The 20,006-nt window shown below is 35.7% G+C and overlaps 1 protein-coding gene across 13 annotated transcripts in view; it reads left to right on the plus strand.

Moving 5' to 3' along the window:
* The window catches only part of LOC128871949 (protein lap4), a 239,552-nt gene that overhangs the window by 147,785 nt on the left and 71,761 nt on the right, over window positions 1–20,006 (plus strand). For all 13 annotated transcript variants that reach the window (XM_054114140.1, XM_054114144.1, XM_054114148.1 and 10 more), the window contains 7 exons: window positions 5,655–5,765; window positions 8,969–9,148; window positions 11,622–11,780; window positions 12,126–12,324; window positions 12,511–12,599; window positions 14,938–15,192; window positions 15,308–15,646. In XM_054114140.1, coding sequence (XP_053970115.1) covers window positions 5,655–5,765; window positions 8,969–9,148; window positions 11,622–11,780; window positions 12,126–12,324; window positions 12,511–12,599; window positions 14,938–15,192; window positions 15,308–15,646 — 1,332 coding nt within the window. The remainder of the gene's footprint in view (window positions 1–5,654; window positions 5,766–8,968; window positions 9,149–11,621; window positions 11,781–12,125; window positions 12,325–12,510; window positions 12,600–14,937; window positions 15,193–15,307; window positions 15,647–20,006) is intronic.

Here is a 20,006-nt window from a genome sequence, read left to right on the forward strand (position 1 = left end):
AATCGAAAGGAAATCCACTTTCCTTAAGTTATATTTTTTATTGAAATTCAGAGGTGACACAATCAAGGAATCCCAATGCGACCCGATCCAGTATTTCCATACTCAACTCATGCATCTGTGATAATGATGACCGACAAAGCCTTTTTTTTCTTTTTTCCGGCTCTGAAAACAGATGCAACATAACCAGCTAATTGATTCGTTACTGGTATAGGGCTAAATCAGAAATTTTATGTTTTCCCTGCAGGGTACAAATTGACCTGTTGCAAGAGTGACTGAGCTCCCTAGAGTTTCGATTTTATGATTGCATTTGTGCGACTTCAGTATACACTTTCTTATTGTACTCGTATACATATAAACACAACAACAAAAAATCAGTATGGTGAAATGATTGCTTCTTTTGTGGTTTGCGCTTTCCGCTGTGCAGTTCAAAAAGAATAAGTCGGAGTAACGCTCATATGATCAATATTTAATATTTACCACATCTTACGGCTGAAGTGACGAGGCCTGGGGCACAGCCGGTGGTGTTACTCTCGCGATTTAGGCGTCATATGTGGGGTGGGTGAACATATTTTATCAGCCGTATGAATGCTATGTGCATATATTTGTTATCTTATTATAGTTACAACAACATATGAATATCATATTTAAATGGTTACAACTCATATTAGGGTAGTCCATAATTTTTCGACAAATGCTTTATTCAGAGGAAGAAGAAATTAGATACCTCCGCGGTTAGATTACCAGTGCTTCTTGAAGATAAAACAATTAATTCTTTAGTACAACCAGAGTTTTTAAGTGATTTAAGACTGCAAATTGAAATAAAAAGCAACAATAATTGATTGTTACTTTGTGGGCGCTTCATTATGGAGTACCAATTCCTCAATACTTTTTAGATTGTAACGAATTCTGCACTCTATTTTCGTTTCCGTTTTTCCGAATTTGTCGAGAAAGTCGATCTAAATTACATGGCTTGCGTCTGCGAAGCTGCAGTTTCATTAGAGTCCACACATTTTCTATGGGATTTGCATCCGGTGACTGAGATGGCCAATCTAAAGTGACAACTCCGTTTTGCGCCTTTCACTCGCTACACGCTCGACTTCGAAGTTTCGGATCGTTGTCCTCTTGAAGGATTCAGCTTTGATTTTTCTTGATATACCATTGCTTAGCAGATGGTAACAAAGCCTTTTAATATATTTTATTCACTTTTTCGGCATTTAAATTATCGGTAAATAAGAGCAAAGTACCGAAACCTTTGTTTGAGAACCACCCCCAAACATGGACCTTGACGGGGTGTTTAGCAGTCCGTTGAAGCATCCTTCCTTTGCCCATTCCACTCGTTTTTCAACGTGTTTTGCACTCAACATTGGTTTTTCCAAAGTACTGCGATATTTCAGTTTATTGGCAAGCAAGTGCCTGCGAATCGTTCCGTAAGATATGTCAACACCTCTTGTTTTGAATTTCACAGCAGCTCCACGTAAAGTCAAAGTTGGATCTTTCGAGAACAATGCGAGAATCTTTTTTTCGTCTTTTTTTGAGACTTTGCTTGCATTTCCGATCAGGAAAATCTTCAACGTTACCGACCTTTTTATAGCGATTTATCCACTTGCTAACGAACTGCTTCGACTTTCCCATATATTTCGCAGCAGCAGTTTCCGTTAATTTGGGCCCTTTTTCATGCAAACATAGAAAAATTGCCTCAAAGCGAGACACGTAAACAGCTCTCATTTCGAAAAACAAAACCACTCAATTGAAAACTAAATTTGACAGACAGCTGACTTTTTAGAAAAAGCATGTAGGACTGACGTGCGCTCTATGTCATAGAAAAAGAAACAGGACGCTCTGATTTTTTATCTACGCGTAACAGTGACCACGCTCTTATGTAACAGACTGTACATGACTTCAAATAGCTCGGCAGAAAATATTGGGTTGTCTAGAAAGATCAAACACCTAATTTGAACGCACAAGCTTGATTAATAATTGTTTGCTATTTTTTTTTAAGTAAAACTGGTTCTTCTTAATTTTTCTAATCTTAATTGAATTTACATTTACTCCGTTAAAGAAAATCTGCTTCAAAAAAGTTTCACAGTTCTGTCATTAAGCTTTTTTTGCGTTCACCCCGTTTTAATGGTTCGAATTTACAATATTTAATTATAAATGTTTACTACTTTTATGTAATTTTCGCATGACTTCGCTGAGTATTCTAGTGATTGATAAACCATCTTTAATATCGAAACAGAATTAAAACGAACAAACATTAGGCAACGCCTATCATGTTTTTTTATTAGTAATTTTTCGTTAAGTAATACTATTACCAATTTTAAACTTTTATTTTAATCTAGAAATTGTATGAGATATTCTAGTCTGAAGTCAGTCATCTTCTGCAATTTTGTTACTGAACTATTTAGATATACTTGGGGGTTTCCATGACAATATTTTGTTGCGTCACTCGCGACATGGATTTGCAATTGCATTACGGTTTAAGAAACAGCTCTCCATGTGGCGAAAAAATTTGAACTGATACACGATCGAACTACCCTAAAAACTAAACATATATACCGATTGTAAGCGCCATGTTGAAATTGAGAGCGCGCCTGAATGCCAAGTTCGCAATCGTAGCAGCCAGTGGATTGCCTGTGATGATGTGTTTTTGACTTTAGGGATGTTGCTGCAACAGTCGATGCTGCTTTTGCATACTCCTTTTATTGTTGTTAATGTAATACCATCGACGTTTAAAGCCATGGCATTCGCGAAGTATCTTTTTCAGTACGTGGTTTCATGTTTCACTTGCCGTGAATACTAACATATGTACATATGTATGTATGTATAGGCAAATTACGTTTGTAAGTTGAATGTGTGCATTGCCGTGATATGTTTGTGATTCTACATATTGTCATGAGAATTTATTCCAACAGTGATTGCTTTTCTCACAAGCCGCGCTTCCAACGATTTGCTTTGTATTTTTTTACACTGCGCGCACTTCTGCATTTTGTTCACATAACGGTTGTATTTTATAGAATAAAGCAATCGATATAGATATAGACATATATAATATATGCGAGGTGCATTTTAACATCGAAAATGCCTGAACAAAATGAACGAAAACGTCCATCAAACTTGCACGTAATGAGCTGTTGCTGTATCGGTCCATAAGAACCATTCTCGATTTCAGCTGCCTGGCTTGCATTTTTACCTTTATCAAAGAAAAACTGTAAAATGTACCGAATTTTCTCTTTGTTGACTTCCTGTGTTAACACCCTATAATTCACAACTGAGTGGAACAAACAAAAAACAGCAGAAGAATCACCTTGACAACGAGCATAAACTTCAAATTGTTTGTTCGATACTTTACGAGATATCGATCACTACAGCCATCTACCGAGAAAATAATATATTTATTATTCCCCAAGTGGGTAGATAGTCAAGGAGGGAAGGAGAAAAGTATCAGAGAAAGAGATAGGAAAGAATAGAGACAGAGATAGAGATAGTCAGTCCTGTGAGAATTTTCCAGATTCTTTGGTAAATCTGTAAATATCCTCGGAACGAATATTACTCATTCTCATGACATCAGAACCCAATACTCGTAGCCTTGCTCTAGCAAAGGCAGGACATTCACAGAGAAGGTGGTCAGTGCTATCCGTCTCCTCCAAGCATGACAGGCATACCGGGTTCTCGATGATTCCAATGGTGGCCATATGCTGACCCCATGGGTTGTGTCCTGTAATGATGCCGACCATCAACCGAATATCTTTCCTTCTAAGTTTTAGTAGAAAGTTTGACAGTTTTCTGTTCGGACTTGTCACAAAACACTTTGCAGTTCTGCAACGTTCCAGACCGGACCATCGCTCTTTATGTAGATTGCCTACATAATCGCTGATCCAATTCTTGATTCCTGCGGGACTGATTCCGATTATTGGCTCTGGCCCCTGTGGGGGCACCGCTGATCCACGGTTGGCCAATTCGTCGGCAATTTCGTTTCCTTGAACACTGGAGTGTACGTACAAGCCTGTTTTGTCTTGCGACAGAATTAAGCTTCTTCTTACATTCTTGAACAATCTTTGAGATTTGTTTCGCGTTCTCCAAGGCCTTCAATGCAGCCTGACTGTCACTGAAGACTCCAATCTGTTTCCCGCTCCATCTCCTCTCGATTATCCATTCGGCTACTTTTAGGATGGCAAAAACTTCTGTTTGGAAAGCAGTTGCCATTCCCCCCATAGCATAGTGAATCATTCTTGGACCCATCGGTAAAGAAAATATCCGTCAAACCTCCCTGAATGCATTCTGGATTGCTCCATTGCCCCATCTGACATCAAATTTCCTTCCAAATGAAACTGTGGGTATCAGGTCATCATTAGGTGCCAAAAACAGGGCATCAGCAGAATTTGTACTCATGGCACCCGTGATGCATAAACATACACTTCTATGTCCAAGGTGTTTGGTATTTATTGAAAATGGGCGTGATAAGTCAATAACCGCACCCCTTTGCCATATAAAGTTTATTATATTATAAAAAACAAAAAAACAAAAAAAAAAAAACAAAAAAAAAACGAATAAAAACTTAATATCATGGTTATAGATAAAATAGGAATTTATAAATAGTGCAAATAATGAACCTAACAAAGGTCAAAGAAATGCGACGCAAGTAAAATTTTGATAAATAGGCGGTGCTACTCGCACTTTTGGGTTAATGCGTACAAGTAATACCTTGATAACGGCTTCATAAAACTCGGTACAAATAAATATTATTCAGATCGGATAAAGACCATGCCCACTTTTTATACATCAAAACTAAATTTTTGTGTAGACTCTCTTTGTGTTTTTTTATTTCAAAAATTAACAACCAGTCCAAATTAAATTTTACTAAAATAAGCGTGGGAAAAAAAAAGTTCGCTTCAAACTGAATATATCACTTCTTTACTAGTTTCTTTTCATTTCGTTGGTATTCACTTTGCCGAACTCCAAAGGAAATCAGAGAAAAAAGGTTCATTCTAAATATTTTTTAATAATATTCAATTTAATCATTGAGAGGTTTTTTAACTCATTTAACATTTTCTCGAAACTATAAATATGAAATTTAAATGTCACACTATTTTGCAAGAGTCTAAAATTCGCAATAAGGTATTCTAATTTATAGTTGGAAAATTGAAGTTTTTTTGGTATAAGTCTTATCGAAATGAACTTTTAAAAATATTTTATATAATATATTTTATACGAGTTCTTATTTATCTCTGCTTATTTGTAAGTGTCCTAATTTCTTTGCTCTATTATATGCACATATTTTCATATAAACATACGCAAATGCATATGCCCTTTTTTTGTATACATAACACATCTGAAAAATCGTACCTAAATCGCCGAGAGCACTCATTGCATGAAAAGATAATTCTAATAAACTTCATATCCAATGCAATTACTTAAGCTTTTATTAACAGTAGGATTAAGTTATGAAAGTCGATATATTGTATTTTGTAAATATCACCAACAATTTCCACCCACATCATCAACGATATTCATTGAGCTTTTTTTAAAGTTTATCAAAATTACTTTTTTTTTTTGTAAATTGTAAAAAATATGTATCAAAATATTGTAAATATAATTTCACATTTATACTGTAGCCGGCACATTTGTTCAATCGTACCATTTTATTCAAATTATAGGAAGTTATCTTACCCAAGAATAAAGGATCACTTGGCTTCAGCATCATTGGTGGTACGGATCATTCGTGTGTGCCGTTTGGATCACACGAACCGGGGATATTTATATCGCATGTGAGTAATCAATTAGTTTAATGTAAACGTAAATATAAATCCCTTAATTTGAGCTCCAAACTGTTAAGAGTTTATACTTTTTTTCCTATACTTTGTTGAGAGTAAATGAGGTTAGGACTTTAACCAATTTCAACCGAAGTTTTTCACTCGTATCTCATACTGTAAAAGTAAAATTGTTGTCTACATCCTATTACTATAATCAACCCAACAGTGAAACAATTGCACCTTTAATTGTACATCCCAACTGGAGTTTTAGACACAGAATTGTTTCTAACTAATAAACAAACTAAATAAAATACAGTCTGTCTAATAGATGTGTGATCGCCATAACTTGGAAACTATTTGACCAATTCGATTCTAACAAACGGCATTGTATGGATTTATAATATTTATTATATGTAATATTATATATTCAATGAAAGTCCCTACCATTAGTTAGAATGCCTTCATATAGCTGTTTGGCCGTCCATATTTGTTTTCATTTGAGCATTTTCCTTAACTATTGCCCAAACATTTTAAATAATTTTGGTAGATGCCTGATCTATAAAGGCCAATCCAACAATTCAATCCCATTTTGCTGTTTACAAGAAGACAACAATCAAAAGCATGGAAGCCGAAGGTGTGTAAAGGGGACGGTAATAATACTTTTTCGTAAATTTTGTTCACCAAAACTACATTCAAATTGACGGTAAACACAAATAAATGGGCAAATCCTTTTTTCGGAAAAGCAGTTTCAAACATAAACCTTAACTAGAAGGTTAACAGTTTGTTGAAGTTGTTGATTATCAGCAGTACGCCAGGACCGACGTATGCAACTATTTGAAAAAAAAAAAAGATTCAAACGTTAATAGCAAGTTAAATAGAGAAAACATCCAATTTTCTCCATAAAAAGTGTATCTCGTGGAAATGTCGAATTGAGTCCGAGCTTGAATTGGAAAATACCTAATTTCAGATGAAAGAGAGAAGCTCAATTCATAATAATAATGTAAATGTGAAAGTGAAGTTGTTTGTTAGTTATGCTTTAACTGCTCAACCGATCATAATAAAATTTTGCACTGCTGTCATCTGGCATAACTTGAAAGACAGGATTGCTTTTATCGCGGTTAAACAAGGAGGCGCAGCATCTCCCCTACAGATTGAATTGAGCTAACGAATGCCTACAATTTGGTCAAAATGCTATAGACAGTTGTGTGAGAAATCCCGTATTCCAATATTCAATGATTTTTCACCGAGGATTTCTTATTATTTTGAATCAAATAACCCATTTTTGATGTTTTCAGGGGATCCATACCCTCTACGACTATCGAATTAAAATATTTTGGCAAACCTGCGTATGGGATAAACAATCATTATCATCACACACGTTTCGGCCTACTATGACAAATTAGGAGAAAATTCATTTTTAAAGCCCTGCTTTAGTTATTGGTACTATTTTTTTCATGTACCGCATGGTATTATCAGCACATATTTCTACCAATAAAACGAAACAATTTTGACCTATTTGGCATGACATTTTTTGTAAAAAAAAACATGTATATTCCTAACATAGCGCGACTTTAATTATTTTGTAGCTTAAAAATAAAATCACTACTTTTGATATCCAGTACCTGTTTGTAGAATAAAAATTACATAGCCTCATTTTAGCTATTATTTAGGTTAGCTATGCAATAGTTTTTCAGATTATCTCACAATTATCCGATTTATATCAAATACGATTGATTTCAGATTTCGGTTTCCCGTGCTAACATTACACAGAAAATATTTAAATTCACAGCCTTAACGTCAACTATTCATTAGAGGCATTTGGCGTAATACAAGTCGCCCTCATTCGTATGACAGATATATTTTTTTAATCGAAAATCGATTTTTTTATTATTAACTAGTTCTTATTCCAAAGTTTTTTTTTATTAATTTTAAGAATTTTTATTCTTAATCTCAAAATAAACGTGATTTTAATACTTGGTTTACATCAATATTCTAAAATAGAAAGTCCACTGGCCCACCCCTACTAAAGGAACTTTTAGCCTGCGCTTTGTATTGTAATAATTTTTATAAGCTAAACGTACCTGCATATACATACATGAGTACAGATGTATGCAAATATAATGCATTAAACTCCATACTCATAAGAAATGCATGCGAAATATGTTAGCAAAGCTTATGCAATTCATAAGCTATTAAAAGTTGGCACCTGATCTTTTATTAAGTGACTCCCTAGCATGGCATTAAGCTTTGACTGATTTTTAATTTTAAAAATAAATTTACACAAACAATATACGCGGAGGTAACATTGCAGTAAATCGAACTGTCTCAGGTCAAGACTAGCGCAAAAGCAGTGCTGTTTGGCGTTTAGACTATGCTTGATATTTTTCAAATAATTTTTTTAATTATTTCTATTTCATTCAATTGCCATCATTTTGCATCACTCTGCATCTATTTTCCATTTGGTGTGGCCTCAATGACCTCAGTGACATCCAATGTCACGAGTCGCAGCTGTCATACTCTGCTTCCAACGGCTAGTACGAAACTAGTGATTTAATGTGTATGTCCTAGAATTTTCTGGGGTATACGTGGATGGGTTTGTGGGTGCAAAATGTTTTAAAAGTTTCGCCGTATACTAGAGACTCCTTTCGCAGTCATTTCTCTTTATTCTTTTAATTTCGCGCATATACATTATTCGACTTCATTTACATTTGCCAGAGAAAATATGCGCAGAGAAATTTTAGTTTTAAATATTTCATCTCGTATTTTTAATAAGCGGCATTTTTCGTTGTCACCTCCACTTAGTCTTTATGCACATACACACATATACCCTTACTCAATACATTCATACATACATACGTAAGTACAACAGCAGTGGATAATAACCGCTCCCACTTCTCCTTCGTTTAGCTGTGCTTTGGCATGCAGTGAAGTTTTGCGCTGGACTATGCTGTCATAAATTGCACAAGTGTTTACTAAAGTTTTCATTTGTTCATTCCAACTTGCGTAGGATTGTCGCTTTCAGCGTAAATGTAAATGAACAAATGTTCGTTAGCTGTTAATGCTATGCTAAGTGACTTACGATGGCAAAACGCTGTTAATCTCAAAAGGATATTTAAAGGCTACTACATTATACCCCAATTAAAATTATGTATTACTAAGGTTGTTCAATCACGTTGGCTTTATGCTTGTTTTTAACCCAATTATTATTTTAATTGCAGATTGTGCCTGACGGTATTGCCCATAAATGTGAAAAACTACGAATGGGTGACAGAATTTTGAAGGTGAATGACGTGGATATCTCGCGTGCCACCCACCAGGAGGCTGTAATGGAGCTGCTGAAGCCTGGCGACGACATTAAGCTGACAATACAACACGATCCATTGCCCCCTGGCTTCCAGGTGAGCATTTTGTCTTTGACGAAGATGTTTTTCTTCGCTCTCACAAGCTACTTAGTTTAAGCTTCACTATGCTTGTAGTATAAATAATTTCATAAAAAAATGCAAATATGCATACTTATAATATCAATTAATATCCCAGAGCAAATTATTGTACAGAGCAGATTCGCCAAAACCGCAAAACAAATTTAGCTTTTATAGCTTGTTTTTTCACAGTTAAAAAATACTTACACCTTTTTCCTTTTTTAATTGCAATATCCAAGTTTGAGGTAGAAATTTTACATACTGAGGTAAGCCGCTTTTTGTTTCGATTATTCACTAAATGTCTTCATAAATGTGTTTAAAATTTAATTGATTTTTGTTGAGTTAATGGTTGAGTTCAGTAAGATTGAAAGCCGAAGGCCGATCAAAGTTTTAATTAAGTTTTTGTTTTATTAATTTGTTTTTGGTTTAGTTTTATTCCTTCATTTTTATTAACGTGTTATAAAGGGGTTTTCTGAATTGCATGGTTTATATTGAGGACTAAACCGAGTTAGAATTCGAAAATTTAGTTTTAAATGTTAAGTGTAATTACTGTCAGTAAGGTTTTTATACACCTTAGGAAAAGTCGAAGAAGAAAGTCGGTTAAAATTATTACTAGTCTTTGAGTGTGAGAATTCAAGTGAAAACGAACAATTTGCACAAAATGTAACACTATACATACCTACATATATTAATTACATATGCATATCTGTATAGTACGTAGTCTTCACTTATTTTTCGCACAATTATTTCGAATATAATATATTAGAAATTCAACTATTCTGCATCTTACTAAGAATGGTGTAATTTTAAAAAGAACGTTCAAGTGCATGTGAAGACAGGAGAAATTATATTTATACACGTAGACTAGTTGGGGATGCGCAAGGGACTCAGCAAGCGAGTATCTTGTATAAATATGTCACTTTAACTACAGGGTTCGACAAGATAAGCGTTACCTACTTAACAGACCAAACACTTTTTTTGTTTGATGAAATAATTTTTTTACTCATTGATAAAAATATATGAAAATTTCCCAATTTTGAGAATTTATGTACGATGTGCAGAAGTTGGTCACTTTCGACCAAGCGCAACAATTACTTTACTCCCTCAGGACGAACTGTTTCTTTTGCAGTTGCACGGGTTCGGAAGTGCACGGGTTCATATATCCGTCCATGCAACACCAAATGATAGGAAAAGTTTTGAATTATGCAGCTTTTATTTGCACTCACTTGCTGTACGTATGCTGAGCCAGCTTGGCAGATCTGAAATTACACTGATCAGGACCAAACAGCATATAGACAGGTCTTAAACGACATTTGTCGGAAGTCTCCTACCACCTCTTAAACTCCCGCCCCCTCGACTTCCGTTATCGTCATCCAACCAACACCCATCGCAGATGAAGAGCTTCAACTTCCTCGTGAGTTCCGCGTCAGCTTGGCACAACTGCGTTCAGTATATTGTAGCAGGTTAAACTCTTATCTATCCAGAATTGACCCGGACAGACTCAACATATCGCACCCTAAATACAAAAGGGTCGCAACTCAAAATTTTCCACACTCGAGCTTGACTTGTTTACAGTAGCACAGAAAACAAACTATGTGACATATCACGCTGAAATTTGCCATGTTAGCTTATAACAGTCCTACCAAAAAACAAAAAATGTATTTTTGCCATATGTCATACGCGGACCGTTTTATTGATAACGTCTCGTTCATATTTGAGCAGAAGGTACATTTTGAGTTGTGACCCTTTTGTATTTAGGGTGCGATATGTGAGGCATGTGAAGGTACTCTGCACGAGACTAGTCACCTATTCACATGCCCCCTTAAATGAGCTCGCCTAACACTCCTCGTCCTCGTCCTAACACTTCCTCGTCGGAACAGCATGTTTTTTCGTCCTACCATTAGATGGGATAGATGATGTTGACCGGTGACTACACCGTACTGGCGGTGTGTATTTGGTAACGCTTAGCTTGCCGTACCTGGTATTGAATTTTTAATCACATACTAACTATTTAAGATGCAAGATTTAAAATATTTCTCAATATTCAATCCAAAGTACTTTAAAATCTTATCTACTTCAGTAAAATGTTTCCAGCACTCTTAAATCACTCCTTTTCCGGCATGACAATGTACTAGTACGAGTACATTTTTGTATCCTATACTTAAGCATTACACAAATAGTTTATTATGTTTTCATTTTCTTTGCGCTATCGCGAATACAGAAGGGAATTACGTAAAATACTCCGAAATTTATACTATACTTACGCTTTTCATTTTTGCAAAATATTTATTTAGCTTAAACCGTTCACTTCATTCCATTCGTTATTCCTCCGTTTCCAAAATACATCCTTCATTGTTACGTCCATACATATTTACCATGTTGCAAGTGGCAGTGCTTTTGAAATTATGCTGTATTCTTTTTATTTATAACTGTTTATTATTATAAATCACAGGAAATCGTCATTAGTAAAGCTGAAGGCGAACGTCTGGGCATGCACATTAAGGGCGGACTTAATGGTCAGCGCGGCAATCCAGTTGATCCCACCGATGAGGGTGTATTTGTGTCGAAAATTAATTCAGTCGGTGCAGCGAGACGGGATGGAAGGTTGAAGGTATGTATTTCTATGGTGCTTGTGTGAGCTGCTTATGCTATAAATGTGTTTGAAGAAACTTAAGCAACGGATTGCAATATTTTGACCTTTAAGCGAACAAAGACATATTAAAAAAATATTTTTTTTCGTTAATTTGCGCGAATAGCGGAAAATTGAATAAAAATTGAAAAATACTTTCCTGTGAGTTTGTGTCTAAGTTTACGCTAAAATGTTTCCTTTTTTTCTGGCATTTTTTTTTTTTTTGGTTGTTTATTGAAACTTTTCAATTTTATGTACTTCGTTTTCAATAACTGTTAATTTGCATTTGCACTAAATTTTATATTTTGTTTGTTGCGTGCATTTCAGGTTGGTATGCGTCTTCTGGAAGTCAACGGCAATTCACTGTTGGGCGCCTCGCATCAGGACGCAGTAAATATTTTGCGTAATGCTGGCAATGAAATCCATTTGGTCGTGTGCAAAGGGTACGACAAATCCAATTTAATTCATTCCATTGGTGCAGCTGGCGGCATGAGCACAGGCTTCCACACATCAAGCAGTCGACAGGGTACGTATGTGGCATTTACGCGCTCTACTATGTCGCATAAATTGCATATGCATACATAGTTACTACTTTGAATTCTTGCATGATTATGTGCTTGTTGTTTTGTCAAAAGGAAAATTTAAAATTTAGATGTCGTGTTATTAAATATAATATAATTTTTGTTTTTTATTTATTTACTTTGTTCAACAGGTTCTCGTGCTTCCGAAACAGGCTCTGAACTGAGCCAAAGTCAGAGCATATCGAGCTTGGATCGCGACGAAGATGAACGCATACGACAAGTGGGTATAAAGTATAAGGAAGATAATACATAATTATATTTATTATCAAAGCAAACAAAATTAAATGAAGCCTAAAATAATGTACACTCCCAGATGGGGGGAAATACCCAGAATTCCACATACTCAAAGTGTGCCATGCACCATTATTTTATTGATTCACAAGTTGGTGCTCGCGTTTTCGCTTGCATATAAAGTGAAATATTTAATGCATTGAACACTCATAAAATACTCATAAAAGACAAACAATATAAGTGCTAACAGCAATGCCAGTTGTTCTGTGGAGTAACATTGTGGTAACATTAACGATTTAACATTATTCCCTACACTGTTTCTCCATGATCTTTACATATTAGTTATTGAGCAGAAAATTCAACATTAACATTAACATTAGCAATTATTATATGCATACATACCACTATGTACCCCTACATCGCTCTTCCTTCACGCTGTATTCTGTATGCGTTATCAGCGGAAGAGCAATCTCATATGTGATTTGCACATGAGTAGCGCTACTGTGTTGGCGTGCACATACAAGGTGAAGTCCAAAATAAACAAGACTGAGTTTCGAGTTTATTTATTCAAAATAGTCCCCTCTGACCTCGAAAGAAAAGCCTTTCGAAAGAATGTTTCAGGTAATTGACCGGAATGTCCTTCAGGATGTCGGTACAAGCCTTTTGGATGGCCTCTTCGGACGCAAACCATTTTTCTTTCATGTCCAAATGCAATTTCCCGAATAGGTAGATGTCAGAGGGACCTATATCATTCGAATACGGTGAGATATTGCTGGTTAAAATGCGATTTCTACTCAAAAAATCAGTCACAAGAGTGGATTGATGAGATGGTGCATTATCATGTAATAAGCGCCAGCTTCTTACTTCGTGGTATTCAGGGCGCATTCGACGAATGCGATGCAACAAACGTTCAAAACGCCAAGATGGACAATTCCCTTGGAATCGTAAAAACAAATGAGCATCGACTCAATGACTTCTCTAAACATGGGCGAACGTGGTGGCTCATCCGGGGCCTTCCATTCGGCACTTTGACGCTTAGTTTCAGGTTTACGTTTCATCACCAGTTACAATGTTGTAAAGGAAGTTCTCATCTTTTCTCGCCTCTTTAATGAGGTCTTTCGAATTTTGAATTCTGAGTAATTTTAGGTCTTCAGTTAACTTACTTGTGTGGAATGAAACGTGCAAAGATCTTTCGTAAGGTCAAATGAACAGTTAAAATGCGATAAATCGATGCTTTGGAGATATTCAACTCCGAGTCCATGAATTTCAACGATGATTTCGGTTCATTTTTGATAAATTTACGAACAATTTTGATGGAGTTTTCGGTGATTACTGATTTTGGGCGGCTCGTATGTTCATTGTCATTTATGTCCTCACAACCATCTCTGAAACGTGTAAACCACTCATGAACTTTGGCACGAGATAGACAATCGTCACCATAAACTTTTTTCATCAATTCAAATGTTTCGGTAAAAGTTTTACCGATTTTAAAACAAAATTTGATATAACTCTTTGTTCGAAACAAATTTTAGTATCGATGACACAAACATACTAACACTTTAGACGTAATAACCTCACTTCCACTGAACCGAATGTCACCAATCTTTCACTGGAAGCCAGCTAGGGATTTAACTTCCAACTAACTTACTAAAAAGATGGCGTTATCAAAAACATTTTTATGACGACAGTCTTGTTTATTTGGAAAAAAATAAAGCTTTTGTGTGCGAACAGGAAAAAACGCCTTTCAAAATATTTATATTACATATTAGTATAGATATAGGTTCGAATCTCCGTGCTTGAAACATCAAAATGATAGAAACATTTTTTTCTAATAATAATATGACCTCGGTAGGCAACGGCAAACCTCCCAGCGTATTTCTGCCATGAGAAACAGCTCCTCATAAAAACCATTTGCCGTTCGGAATCGGCTTAAAATTGTATTTCCCTCCATTTGTGGAACAACATCAAGACAAACGCCACAAATAGAAGGAGGTGCTTTGGCAAACTCCTAACCGAAGTGTACGTTCGAATTATTTATTTATTTTGTAGATATTACATATTATTAATGGCCCCTACATCTATCGTGGCTAGTGGATTTTTCTGTAAATATTTTTAAACAAGAAATGTTGGTGAAAAAATCTTTATGACTCGAGATGGAGCACAAAATTAGGAAAAAAAATGTACCTTATAGTGACTATAGTGATTGATGGCCATTAATAGAGTTTGCTATTGCTTTCAAAAGAGTAAAATAATATATAATAATAAGTAAAATAAGTATATTTGTTAAATACAATTTCAAATGTTCTAATTTTTTCAAAACTTTTAAGGATTTTGAAGTTTTTGCACCGAAAACCGAGTTGAATAACGAACGATCAGTATTAGCATCCGTGGCGGCATTGGCCCACTCGCCCACCATTCCGCCGAGTGCAGGCGCTTTGCCACAACAGCATGCAACTGAAAGTGATACATCCAAAATCGGAGTCGTTCCACCGCCACCACAAACTCCTCAAGATGCGCTTGCCACGTTTACAAATGTCGAAAAAACGTTGGTACAAACAAAGGAAAAGAGCACCCCGGAGAAGGTATTAAACTAAATAAATCTCGCTTGAGTTCATCTACCTTTGTACATATGTGCATATTTGTTAACCCTTACCAAATACTCATACAATTTTTTATTTTGTTGTCTGTTTTGAGCAGGTGCTTGAAATCGTTCGTGCTGCTGATGCATTCACCTCAGTTCCACCCAAATCACCAGCCGAACATCACGATCAAGATAAAATTCAAAAGACCACAACGGTCGTCATTTCGAAACACACGCTCGATACAAATCCGTCGACTGGGCTGGCTTCCTCACCCCCAGCAACACATTCGTTACAAGCAGCGTTACCAACGGTCGGCACAACCACGACGACGACCACAACAACACCACCGGTATCACCAGGTCTGGACTCGACAGTTACTACAGATGTGGCCTCGGCAAGTCGCACAAAAGCGGCCACCCCACCACCCCAACAGCAACAGCCACAACAGCAACAGGTATGTTGATGACATTTTATACACTTATTGCATTGTATGTATGTAATTAGGCGTTACCTGCATCCCTGTAACATAGTCCTTGTGTTGTCATGTGCGTTTCGAACGATAACATTTACTCAGTTCTTTGTGTTGAGTTCATAATCATGTACCCCACCAAAGCCAAAGCCAACGCCATCACCAACACCAACACACGCACATACATGCATATTCATACTGAAACAGTTCTAACCAGCTATTAAATTTTTCAATTCTTCAACATATTTTTGATTTTTTTTGCATTTGAATGTTATTTTCTTACTTTTATCTATGTTGCTAATCTATTTTATAGATGGGATTATGATGAGCAAAACTTTAACTATCTTAAAAATGTATTAGTCCTTGTAAACTGAAGAAGATCAATCATGTGTACATGAATTTTATTGCCATAACAAATGCATTCGCATTCCCAAAGATATGTACATGGGAACATATGTTTCAATTGACAAGCCTGTGTTTGTTTTTAAACTTAAGCCTGAAGTGAATTTATCATTGTTTATTTTGACTATTGTCTTCGGAAATAAATATTTTTGTGCTTGTGTGGGCTTCCAATCGAAACATACCTACATAAATTGTATGTAGCAAGTTTACTAGAAAAATGTGTAACAACCTAAAGTGCTTCGATCTGTGTGTTAGGTTTATGAAAAATGCTTTTATTGTTTGCAAATTAAATGTATTTTGTTTTTGTGTTTGTGTTTGGTGGCTAAGTTGTCAAAATCAGCTGAATAATCGTGAGGTGTATTATATGAAAATAGAAAACGTGAAGTAGAAACTGTTCAATTTGTAGTGTTTGAATTGTTTCATTTTTGTTTTTGTGAAAATTTAAAATTCGTTCTATTAAATATTCAATTAGAAGTATACAGTCCAAATTGTAATAAAGGGTATTTTAAAAAACGCATAGAAGTTTTAACATGTAAAAATTTAGATTGTTTCAAGTTTCACTATTCTTATTCAAAAGAACTATATGTGAAAAATTTACATTATTTGAAATTTTTTCATCAACCTTTGAAGTGTCGACTCATTCGGACGATTAATTCCACAAAAAAAAACAAGAATTTTCGGATATGTTTTTTTTAAAGATCGACCATTTTCATAATAAGTTGGAATAATTTTAATGCGTTGTTCTAATGTGTAAAATTGTACATCTGTCTACTGGACAAGTGTCGAAGATGACATAAAAAGACGTATCGTGTACGAATTAGGGGTATAGAGCAGTGCGAGTAGCTCGATTTGTTAGTTTAAGTAGTGATTCGCCCAGAATCCAACTAGCGCTTCCGCACTATTTTGTTGCCACATCCTCGTTACCAACTTGTTTAAAGGTTATTTATAACGTTATTAAATACGCCTTCTATGTCTAGAAATCTGCCATGGTAAACTGTTTGCTTACTAGAGACCCCTCTATTGTTGGGATTACCTCGTGAAGCGCTGTCTCCTAGATTTGCCTTTGAGGTAAGCGTGTTGTGCAATTGATATACTAGAGCTCTCCAGCGAGCTTTTAATGTCTAAAAGCCGTTCAAAAGTTTTTAAAAGGAAGGATGACAGACTAATTGGCCTAAAGTCCTTCGCTGATTCATGTCCCCTTCTACCTACCTTTGGTATGAAGGCGATTCTAACAAGTTTCCAGCTATTTGTAATATAACCTAGGTTTAGACACGCTTTGAAAATTTCCATTAGCCATGATAGAATATTATCAAGAGTTTCCTGTAAAATCTTGGGACAGATTCCGTCAGGGCCTGATTTGAAAGGTGAACATGATTTGTGACTATTACATCGGCAAGCTGATGTGGGTCATAGCGGCTCCGCCGGATTCTCCCAACATCGCTATCGTGAGCGCGACATCCCGGAAAATGAGTCTTTAAGAGAAGTTCTAGAGATTATTCTGTCGTAGAAGTCAAGTACCATCTGGCTTCTTGGCCCAAGAAGTTAATGAATGATCTTTGGACAAAATACGGCTGAGCCTCGCAAAGTCTCTGGTAGATTCGATCGAAGAACAAAAATATCTCCAGCTCTCTCTCTTGGCGGCCTTATTTGCCTTCTTGTACTGTCTGCGAATTTCTCTGTACAGTTACCAGTTAGTTCTCAATGGGTTTCGATACGGTAAGGGTGGCTCCAGCTCGTAAACGATCAAGCTGTGATACGAGAAAGAATTTTGGTTAGAGACCCACCATTTGTCTACCCTTACTGAACTGTTTTAGGACACATTTTTGAAATTAATTGTCAGGTGTGACAAGTCCAAATTTAATTTATTTTGGATAATGGATGGCTCAACGAGAGACGTCCACCATTAAAGGAATTGGATCCCAAGAACACTAAAGAACAGTTTAACATGGTTGTTCATCGGTTATGGTGTGGGGATGTTTTACATTATCAGGTCTTGGTCCTATTGTACAAATGCAAGACAAAATGACTGGAATTATGTACAAAAAAATCTTGAATCTTACTTTGATAATGTGCCGCTTGCATGGGTTTTCCAACATAATAATGCCAAACACTGTTTTCGGGCACCAAACATTAAAAAAAAAACTTGAGTAGCCAGCTCAAAGCCCCTCCTAAACCTTATAGAGAATTTGTCGGGAATCATTAAGAGAGCAGTAACTGCAAGAAAACCGGCAAATAAAGCTTCCTTATGGTAGATTATCCGGAAGAAATCGCACAAGGCCCCTCCACGCTAATGCCAGGATCTGCTGCCCTCTATGAGTAAACGATGTGCGGAAGGGCACCCCCCTAGAGTTTCGGCATACGTTTAAACAAAATATTAGCAGCGCAAGGAATAGAGTAAATCAAAATATAAACAATTTTGTAGTAACATACGTTTTTTTCCGGATGACTTAATTTAATGGACTCAATATATGGTGGTTTTTTTTATAAAATGCGCTTTTTTGGTCATAGTTAGTATTGTTTTACAGAGTGACTTAATTGTATGAGCACAAGTGTAAGTAAAGCGAATGTAAAAACAAAAAATAGCCGAGTGGGTTGTGTAAACGCGCGACATTTGTATTGCAAAGTTTTAACTATTTATTTATTTTTGTTTAATTAAAAACAAGTTTTGCTTGCTTTAATTTTGACTTTTGTTTTTAATTTTTTTTTTTAATTTGTTTTTAAATTTTTTTTAGACATGTATATGTAGTCTGAACTATATTTTTATAAGGAAATAAAAAAACTTGAATAAAAAATAAATAATCAAAACTTTGAAATATGTCGCGCTGCTATTATTGTGAACACGGGTGTATATAGATATGTTATTAATTTCGATAATCTACCCCTAATGCGATACAAAAATTAAATCAGCTGTTTTAGTTAACACCACCTCATGTGATCTCGTCTTGATTTTTTATTTTGACTCCTGTTCAGTTCGTTGCTATATTTCACTAATATTCATTTTGTGCCATAGTGAAACATTTTTCATACTTATTTGCTTTAGGTTCTCTCATTAATATTGATTTTGTGCCATAATGAATTTTTTAAAGGCTATTCGATGTAATTTATGTTAAAAAATTTAGAAAATCTTCAAATGAATCAACTTTCCCTCAAATCGTATACTTTTCTCTTAAGTGTCTGGTTATACTGATGTATATGTACGAGTTATACATACATGCACGAATTTGTTGTTTTTCTCTAAGCCACCCCAGGCATGGCTCCACTGAACTGAAAAAAGACTTTGTTTAAATCTTATCTATATTAAAACGCTATTCAGGGTAGTGCCTATGTCTACAATGACTGTGTAGTTTAGACGTAAACAACACTTGTCTTCGTTTTCTACCGCAATGGTAACCGTTATTAGACAGAGACAGAATGCACTATTTAAAGACAATACAAAGGAAAGGAAACCAGTTCACGACGAGATGTAAGCTGATTTTGATACAGGGACGATAATGGTGCAGAAATATTATTTCAACCTAAACCACGTTGTTTAAATAACAATAAATTTACATCGAACTACAAATCTAATTGCCAATTTTATAAAGTCTTTGTAACAAGCAACCAATAAATATGTTCAGGGGACCTATTTAAGAGGATGATTCCAGGCGGAGAAATCCATGCAAGTGCGGAAAGTTTTTAACTATCATTCACCTGGGAGTGAGTAGAAACGATTTTTCACAAACGATTCAAACAGCTCCGAGTTCGGTTAAATATCTTCTAGGTAGCAAGCAAACATATTTGAGCAAGGGTCGAAGTGAAAATACCATGAGGGGTTATTTCGTCACGCTTGTCTCGAGGCGCTGTCAGGATTTACAGTATCTGTTTACCAGTGGGTGTTGCAAGTGAATGCCTAGCTTGAAGCTTGCGACGCGCTATACAAACACTCTAGGATTTCGTTGTACTT

This window comes from Anastrepha ludens, chromosome 2 (genome assembly GCF_028408465.1).
Source record: "Anastrepha ludens isolate Willacy chromosome 2, idAnaLude1.1, whole genome shotgun sequence".
NCBI classification, from domain to species: domain Eukaryota; kingdom Metazoa; phylum Arthropoda; class Insecta; order Diptera; family Tephritidae; genus Anastrepha; species Anastrepha ludens.